Source organism: Schistocerca gregaria, chromosome 7 (assembly GCF_023897955.1).
Source record: "Schistocerca gregaria isolate iqSchGreg1 chromosome 7, iqSchGreg1.2, whole genome shotgun sequence".
Lineage (NCBI taxonomy): Eukaryota > Metazoa > Arthropoda > Insecta > Orthoptera > Acrididae > Schistocerca > Schistocerca gregaria.
In genome coordinates, this window is record NC_064926.1 from 389,343,449 (window position 1) to 389,353,238 (window position 9,790).

Consider the following 9,790-nt stretch of genomic DNA (forward strand, 5'->3'; position numbering starts at 1 on the left):
GATCAAGAGAGAGAGAGAGAGAGAGAGAGAGAGAGAGAGAGAGAGAGGGGGGGGGGGGGAGAGAGAGAGAGAGAGAGAGAGAATGGAAACAAATGGAATAGATTCAATGATCGCGGACGTCAAATGAAAGCAAAACAATAAACAAACGACAGTCGGAAGCGCATCAGAGACGTAAATTTGTGCAGTGAAAGTTTGTCCAAGCCACAGCAATGTAACAGGACGCAGTATTTACAAACGAGCAGGAGAAAACTGGAGTAAACACTGTCAAAATACGAAACGTAACCCATGAGTAACAAACTACACGAAACAGTTGGCCATAGCCAAGGTTCACAAAACTTTATCGATGTCCACAAGTTCAGGTTAGCTTCACAAAAGCACGTTTGGCATACAAAAACGAACTAACGAACTTGTCGCAGCCAAGGACTCGTAAAATACTATAATGGTAACGTCAGAGACGGGGGTACGCCACGAATTTTACTAGAATAAACACCTTAAAGATTAGATAATAAACAAAAAAATCAATGCAGACATTGTCTAACATTCCCAATGTTTGCAGATGACACGATGTACTAATTTAGACCTGTGGCTGATTTCGGTTGGCAACCACAGGACACATACAGTGTAAAATAAAAGGCAAAGTGTACATACAATTCAAATGACAACAAAATCTGATGTATCATATTCCTTAAACTAAGAATAACCTGTATGTATGTATTTCAGGAAAATAATAATAAACACTGAGGCTGCCACAACTGTAGTGAGACACGTTTGGGTGTTAAAACAATAATTTGTACACTTCCTAAAAGGCGGACCCGTCTTAAATTAATTATTATTTTTCTGCAAGCACGGGAACTGAACTCAGAACTACAATATGATCGTAATCTAATTTATGAGAAAATTAATAAACGAAAATTTTTGGAAGGATCGTGTAAAATATTGTACACAGAAAATAAAAGGTGTAAAAAAACGATACTGATGAACTGTTAGGCTTTTCGAAGGGGTGCTTAGGAAGTCATCCAAAGCCGCTACAGAGCGTCGAAGTACGGTCCGGTTCACACCAGGGATGGTGGTTGTCGCTGAAACAACCGGTTTTCTGCACATAAGTTTAACCTGACTGTTAACACTGCTAAAATGGCCAAAATAACTGATTTTCGGTTTTTTATTCCTATTATTCCTGTAATAAACGCAGAAATCGAACCAAGTTTGAAAAATTTTGGCGCACTCAATTAGAAGATACACACACTGAAACGCGAAAGAAACTGCTGTAGGCATGCGTATACAGAGAAACGTAAACAGGCAGAATACGGCGCTGCGGTCGGCAACGCCTATGTAAGGCACCAAATGTCGGGCGCAGTTGTTAGATCGGTTACTGCTGCTACAATGGCAGGTTATCAAGAGCTGAGTTTGAACGATGTGTTAAGGTGCACGAGCGATGGGACACAGCATCTTCGAGGCAGAGATGGAGTGGGGATTTTTCCTTACGACCAGTTCACAAGTGTACCGTGAATATCAGGAATCCAGTAAAGCATCAAATCTTCGATATCGCCGCGGCCGTAAAAAGATCCTGCAAAAACGGGACCAATAACGACTGAAGAGAATCGTTCAACGCGACAGAAGTGCAACCCTTCCGCAAATTGCTGCAGATTCAGTGCTGGGCCATGAACGAGTGTCAGCGAAACATTATAGATATGGGCTTCCGGATCGGAAAGCCCACGCATTTACCGTTGATGACTGCGCGACACAAAGCTTTACGCCTCGCGTGGGCCCGTCAACACCGACACTAGACTGTTGACGACTGGAAACATGTTGCCTGGTCGGACGAGTCTCGTTTCAAATTGTATCGAGCGGGCGGACGTGTACAAGTATGGAGACAACCTCATGAATCGATGGACCCTGCACGTCATCAGGGGTTGTTCAAGCTGGTGGAGGCTCTCTAATGGTGTGGGTCGTGTGCAGTTGGAGTGATATGAGCCCCCTGATAGTCTAGATACGACTCTGACAGGTCACACATACTTAAGCATCCCGCCTGATCACCTGCATCCATTAAAGTCCATTGTGCATTCCGACGGGCAAACCATACGACACCCCAGACGTCGAGAACTGCTATAGAATGGCTCCAGGAACACTCTTCTGAATTTAAACAACTCCGCTGGGCACCAAACTCCGCAGACATGAATATTACTGAGTATACACGGTGAATCACCTAACATTACCGCTGGATATATTTTGTAAACCACATCAAATACTGACGAATCGATTCCACAGACCGAACTTGAGGAGAGAGGCTAGTGTAATTGGTTAATACAAACCATAAAAAAATGCACGAAAGTATATTTTTTACCACAACCCTACGTCTTTTTAAATGGAACCCCGTTAGTTTTGTTAGCACATCTGAACATATAAACAAATACGTAATCAGTGCCGTTTGTTGCATTGTAAAATGTTAATTACATCCGGAGATATTGTAACCTAAAGTTGACGCTTGCAACCTCCGACGTTCAGTTGCGTGTTGTAACAAACACGGGCCACGGTCGGCGAGCAGCAACTGCAGGGACATGTTTACGATGACGACCGTGTTTACGAGTGTGGCTGTACTGCACTGTTGTGGTTTGGTCTAGCTGTCGCAGTGTCCGCATGTAGCGCTTGCTGCTAAGGTTATTCTGCATTCGCCTCCGCACGCAGACCAACTGTAGTACACCGTGTTACCAGACTTCTGTGATAGTGTAATGTTGTAGGAACTGTGACCATGGTGTATTCGAACTCTGAAAAGGCGGAGATGATACTCATCTATGGCGAGTGTCGACGAAATGCAGCTGAAGCCTGTAGGGTGTATGCAGAACGGTACCCGGACAGAGAGCATCCAACGTGCCGTACATTGCAAAACATCTACCGCCAATTGTATGCAGCAGGTATGGTCGTAGCAGGCAAACGGGTCCGTAACAGGCCCGTCACAGGAGAAGCGGCTGCAGTTGGAGTGTTAGCTGCTGTTGCCATGAACCCACACATGAGTACACGGGACATTGCGAGAACCGGTGGACTGAGTCAAAGTAGTGTCATGCGTATACTCCATCGTCACCGCTTTCACCCGTTTCATGTGTCGCTACATCAGCAATTACATGGTGATGACTTTAATCATCGAGTGCAATTCTGTCAATGGGCATTAACAGAGAATGCGTTGCAGTTCTACCTGTTTAACGATGAAGCGGGTTTCACAAACCACGGGGCAGTGAATCTACGGAACATGCATTACTGGTCCGTGGACAATCCTCGCTGGCTCAGACAGGAAGAGCGACAGCGACCGTGGACTGTCAATGTATGGTGCGGAATCATTGGCGACCACCTCATTGGTCCTCACTTCATTGCAGGGGCCCAAACAGCTGCAACATTCATCGCGTTTCTACAGAATCATCTGCCAACGTTGCTCGAAAATGTCCCACTGGAAACGCGTAGACGTATGTGGTATCAGCATGATGGTGCACCTGCACATTCCGCAATTAACACTAGGCTGTCCCTTGAAAGGATGTTCGACGGGCGTTTCATAAGACGCGGAGGACGCATAAATTGGCCAGCCCTTTCTCCTGACCTTACATCTTTAGACTTCTTTCTGTGGGGTACGTTAAAGGAGAATGTGTACCGTGATGTGCCTACAACTGCAGAGGATATGAAACAACGTATTGTGGCAGCCTGCGGCGACATTACACCAGATGTACTGCGGCGTGTACGACATTCATTACGCCAGAGATTGCAATTGTGTGCAGCAAATGATAGCCACCACATTGAACATCTATTGGCCTGACATGTCGGGACACACTCTATTCCACTCCGTAATTCAAAACGGAAACCACGTGTGTACGTGTACCTCACCCCTCATGGTAATGTACAGGGTGTTTCAAAAATGACCGGTATATTTGAAACGGCAATAAAAACTAAACGAGCAGCGATAGAAATACACCGTTTGTTGCAATATACTTGGGACAACAGTACATTTTCAGGCGGACAAACTTTCGAAATTACCGTAGTTACAATTTTCAACAACAGATGGCGCTGCAAGTGATGTGTAAGATATAGAAGACAACGCAGTCTATGGGTGCGCCATTCTGTACGTCATCTTTCTGCTGTAAGCGTGTGCTGTTCACAATGTGCAAGTGTGCTGTGGACAACATGGTTTATTCGTTAGAACAGAGGATTTTTCTGGTGTTGGAATTCAGGAATTCCACCGCCTAGAACACAGTGTTGTTGCAACAAGACGAAGTTTTCAACAGAGGTTTAATGTAACCAAAGGACCGAAAAGCGATACAATAAAGGATCTGTTTGAAAAATTTCAACGGACTGGGAACGTGACGGATGAACGTGCTGTAAAGGTAGGGCGACCGCGTACGGCAACCACAGAGGGCAACGTGCAGCTAGTGCAGCAGGTGATCCAACAGCGGCCTCGGGTTTCCGTTCGCCGTGTTGCAGCTGCGGTCCAAATGACGCCAGCGTCCACGTATCGTCTCATGCGCCAGAGTTTACACCTCCATCCATACAAAATTCAAACGCAGCAACCCCTCAGCGCTGCTACCATTGCTGCACGAGAGACATTCGCTAACGATATAGTGCACAGGACTCATGACGGCGATATGTATGTGGGCAGCATTTGGTTTACTGAGGAAGCTTATTTTTACCTGGACGGCTTCGTCAATAAACAGAACTGGCGCATATGGGGAACCGAAAAGACCCATGTTGCAGTCCCATCGTCCCTGCATCCTCAAAAAGTACTGGTCTGGGCCGCCATTTCTTCCAAAGGAATCATTGGCCCATTTTTCAGATCCGAAACGATTACTGCATCACGCTATCTGGACATTCTTCGTGAATTTGTGGCGGTACAAACTGCCTTAGACGACACTGCGAACACCTCGTGGTTTATGCAAGATGGTGCCCAGCCACATCGCACGGCCGACGTCTTTAATTTCCTGAATGAATATTTCGATGATCGTGTGATTGCTTTGGGCTATCCGAAACATACAGGAGGCGGCGTGGATTGGCCTCCCTATTCGCCAGACATGAACCCCTGTGACTTCTTTCTGTGGGGACACTTGAAAGACCAAGTGTACCGCCAGAATCCAGAAACAACTGAACAGCTGAAGCAGTACATCTCATCTGCATGTGAAGCCATTCCGCCAGACACGTTGTCAAAGGTTTCGGGTAATTTCATTCAGAGACTACGCCATATTATTGCTAGGCATGGTGGATATGTGGAAAATATCGTACTATAGAGTTCCCAGACCGCAGCGCCATCTGTTGTTGACAATTGTAACTACTGTAATTTCGAAAGTTTGTCAGCCTGAAAATGTACTGTTGTCCCAAGTATATTGCAACAAACGGTGTATTTCTATCGCTGCTCGTTTAGTTTGTATTGCCGTTTCAAATATACCGGTCATTTTTGAAACACCCTGTACATGTGTGTCAGTGAAAAAGACCAATAAAAAGGTATTAGCATGTGGACGTAATGTGCTGTTCCAGTCTCTTCTGTACCTGAGGTCCATCACCGTTCCCTTTGGATCCCTACGTAATTCGGTGCTCTCCGATACACACGATCGAACAGCGGAGGAGTGGTACTCAAGCGTCAACTTTAGGTTACAATATCTCCGGATGTAATTAACATTTTACAATGCAACAAACGGCACTGATTACGTATTTGTTTATATGTTCAGATGTGCTAACAAAACTAACGTGGTTCCATTTAAAAAAAACGTAGGTTTGTTTTAAAAAACATACGTCGGTGCATTTTTGTATGGTTTGTATTAAACAATTACACTAGCCCCTCTCCTCACGTTCGGTCTGTGGAATTGGTTCGTCGGTATTTGATGTGGTTTACGAAATATATCCAGCGGTAACGTTAGGTGACTCACCCTGTACATGGGATGCCTTGCAGCGTGTTGTTGAGAAGAAACCTCCACTCCGTCGTACTTTGACGGATTTACTGACAGCCCTGCGGGACTCACGGTGTCAGTCCCCTCAGGCAATACTTCGGACATCGGCAGAGTCCATGGCATGTCGTGGTGCGGGCCCTTTGCGTACTCGCGGAGGCCCTACACGACGTTAGACAGGTGTACCAGTTTCTTTGGCTCCTTAGTGTAGAATCTAAATATTAAATTAAATAAGCAAATAAAAGAAAACTTAGTTCTTCCACCGGTCGCTCTTTTCTCGAAAAGCGATGCGTCGTTGAACATTATAAAAAATCATTGGTATTCTCCTATTGATTCCTATTTTTTGAAACTCTGCTCGATAATCATTTTGTACTCTCGTATCATACCAATGTTTGGGCACTGCAAATAGTCAGTGCTAAAGGGTGAAAATTGAGACTGAAGAACCCTGTTTTTCGTGTTGACGTATACTTTGAATGAATTATTAAGTGTTTCATTTATTACTGCGACCAGAATTTCCTTACAGTTGTATTATTTCATAAAAGTAGTAGACAAATATTTAATCTTTTTAAGGAAATGAAGCGTTACACCTAATTGTTAGGTCACTTCGAAAAACTATTTCCACACTAGAGTTGACGCCACTCTGCACTACAATAGCGAGAAACGACCGTTTAGACCGGGGGGCGGCATTTGTAGCGCACTGCACGTACACGCGTACCTGTAAGCCACAACACACGCAGCCTGGTCATTATTGTCTCAGCGGTGTTGTACCAGTTTTTATGGCATGTGTTTGCCGTTTGTTTCTGTCGACATTGTTATTAAAATAGCATTGATCGTTTTTCCCATTTTCTATAACACAATATTTCAAACCAATGCAAATATTACAACTAAAAATTACTTTTTTTAAAAAGAAGAGAAAAATTGTAGCACTGCTGCGATGGATAATTATATTTTGCTTTTTACTCGGTTATTATGCAAAAATTAAAAAAAAAAAAACACAAAAAACAGAGACCAAACAAATACCGAAAAATACTAGCCATTCAGAATTAAAATACGGATATCAGTTTTAACTGGTCGGTTTTTCCCATACTTAGTTCACAGTGTGAAGCTACAGTGTGCAGTATAATATGTTGCAATAAACGCACTCTGCGTCATTTACTGACGTGTAAAAAATTACGCTAGTGTAAGATATGAAGTGTAACATAATTGTATTAGCTATATTACAGCGTTATGTAAAAACTGAAATAACCATAGTTAAAAGATTCTGTATCAGGAAATGGAGTTTGGTTTACAAGGCCATGGCTTCAAACCATGGATTATCACATTACTACAGGAATCATATTTATTTTAAATAAATTACCAATTCATCTTGTATTCATAGTGATGAAGAACAAAGAGCTTTGTAATGACCTTAAGGTGTTCTAGTTTCTGTCACAGTTGCATTCAATTTTTTTTAAATTTATGGTGGCCGATTTTGGACTACTTTGTCCATTGTCAGCTTACAACCGTCGTCGTAAACGTTGGCACGTATTTCCACCAACATACACATATCCTACAGTCATAACTGGTATTTTTATGTATGTATAAAATGATAATGCTATACTAAGCATTACGGAAGTTTGGAAGTTCGTGGTAACGTCTTACGGGACCAAACTGCTGAGGTTATCGGTCTCTAATCTGATGCATTACTTAATCTAAAACTAACTTATTCTAAGGACAACACACACACACACACCCATGCCCGAGGGAGGACTCGAACCTCCGACGGGGGAAGCCGCGCAGGCCGTGACAAGACGCCTCAGACCGCAAAGCTACCCCGCGCGTCTAAGCATTACGATTGGAGTGAGCTGTCACTTCTTGTCTTTAAGAAATCATTGTATCTTGTATAAACATTACCGTTTTATACATATAAAAAATATGTTATTGCTATTTCAGATGTCTGCATTGGCGGAAATGTAAATTAACGTTTACGTCGAAGGCTATGGTTTGAGAATGTACAATGCAATCCGTAAAAAATTTTGTGTGCAATAGTGACACAGGCTGGAAAAAATAAAATTTAATAATCGAAGTTGTTCATCCTCGCTTCCACATTGTGTTGGAACTTTACATATATAAGTGTGTGTTATTTTCGCAGAGTGAGGTTTGGACTGTACCACGTGGACTTTGAAGACCCGGACAGGCCAAGGAAGGCGCGGGCTTCTGCTAAGTTCCTCGCAGAGGTCTTCCGGACGAAACAGTTGCTTCCGGAGCACTTTAAACCGTCCGCTGTGGCCTCTGACAAGTGACTGCAGAAACCTAGCCGTGGTAGATCATTCCTGTGGTTATCTGACTGTTGTTCACTACATGGTCATCAGAGGGTTCGTTCAATGTAACGTCTTTTCTGAAATAATGAAAGAGACAAATAGATGGAATAAATTTATTTTACGTTTGAACAACTACATGTTTATTTCATGTCCCTTTTCCAGAATATGTTATGGCAGATTCTTTTACATTTCACTTTATAATAAACTAATAAAAAAATTTCTGCACCCTTACAGCTTGAATCGTTCATGTTTTTTTCCCGAGCGGAAACCTCTTTCTAAGTATTCTCTTCATGACAAGACGCCAATAAGTCTAGCCATCTGAGGTAAGAACAAACCTACATTCTCAGTGCAGTGTAGTGGAGCATTCAGTCCCTGATTATGTACCGAAGAAAGCGAATTACTTACAACGTTTAACCACATTAAATAAATGTCTCCATGTATCATTTCAGACTTTGAGCACGCACTGATGCTTCACAATGGTATAAGCACGGGAAATACCTTGCCAAATAGGCGTATACTACAGCGACGTCTTAGGGAGCTTCAGCCGTTGTCCTTAGACACAAAAAATTGGAGCGCTGCTAACTGATAGCTAAAAGTGATGACTCTTAGGGGAACCCCCCCACCCTAGACAACGCACCAGGACTCTGCGTGGCTTTTTCGGAGAAAATATAAGGGCTGTGTCGACCCGGACACTACACACCCGTCTTCTTCAAGTGTTCCTATTGACCTGTAGGAGGCAATTACAGTAACAATACAAGGTGTCTGCTCTATGATTAGTTAAGAAAATCGGCAAAGGATCTTGATTTATTACTAAAATATTCTCTGGTGACGATTCTGAGAACACTGATAATTGTGACAGCTAGTGGTTAGTGGGTAGATACGCCAGTAATAATGACTGCGGGCAGTGTCTCAGTCAGTATGAGAACTACATGTAAATTGAAGGGTGGAGGGGGATGACTGCTGTCATCTGCAGCGGGACATTAAGCGGAGTCAGCGGCGACGTGCGAAAATGTGTACCGGCCGGGATTCGAACCCGTTATCTCCTGTTTATTAGGGAGGTGCGGTGACCACTGTGTCATCCTGGGCGCAGCGTTATCGCAACTGCCCTGACTATCTCGGTACCCCTCACGGACGATCCGCACACCCAACGAGTGCCACCTATCTGCAGTCCCTGTCCATTATATTCCTTTTCGTTACTTAGAGGTTCCCACAGGAGGTCGGACGTATTCGTGAATTCGTACTGAAGAAAATGGATCCATTCCCCAGTCAGGCTTATGAATTATGTTATGGTGTCTGTTCCTTCGAAGGAACAGATGCCATGCATTCACATAATATGAGAACTATGCCGCCGTGAGATATACTTCATTGGAGTATATTATTTTTTGAGGATACCACACACGCCGGCGTTAGATGGTTCAAATGGCTCTGAGCACTATGGGACTTAACATCTATGGTCATCAGTCCCCTAGAATCTAGAACTACTTAAACCTAACTAACCTAAGGACATCACACAACACCCAGCCATCACGAGGCAGAGAAAATCCCTGACCCCGCCGGGAATCGAACCCGGGAACCCGGGCG

The 9,790-nt window shown here is 43.7% G+C and overlaps 1 protein-coding gene across 1 annotated transcript in view; it reads left to right on the plus strand.

The window, feature by feature from the left end:
- LOC126281185 (myrosinase 1-like) overlaps window positions 1–8,341 on the plus strand; it is a 225,146-nt gene extending 216,805 nt beyond the window's left edge. Inside the window, exon 12 of the mRNA XM_049979885.1 lies at window positions 8,041–8,341. Coding sequence (XP_049835842.1) covers window positions 8,041–8,191 — 151 coding nt within the window. The 3' untranslated portion in view covers window positions 8,192–8,341. The remainder of the gene's footprint in view (window positions 1–8,040) is intronic.
- The last annotated feature ends 1,449 nt before the right edge of the window (window positions 8,342–9,790 follow it).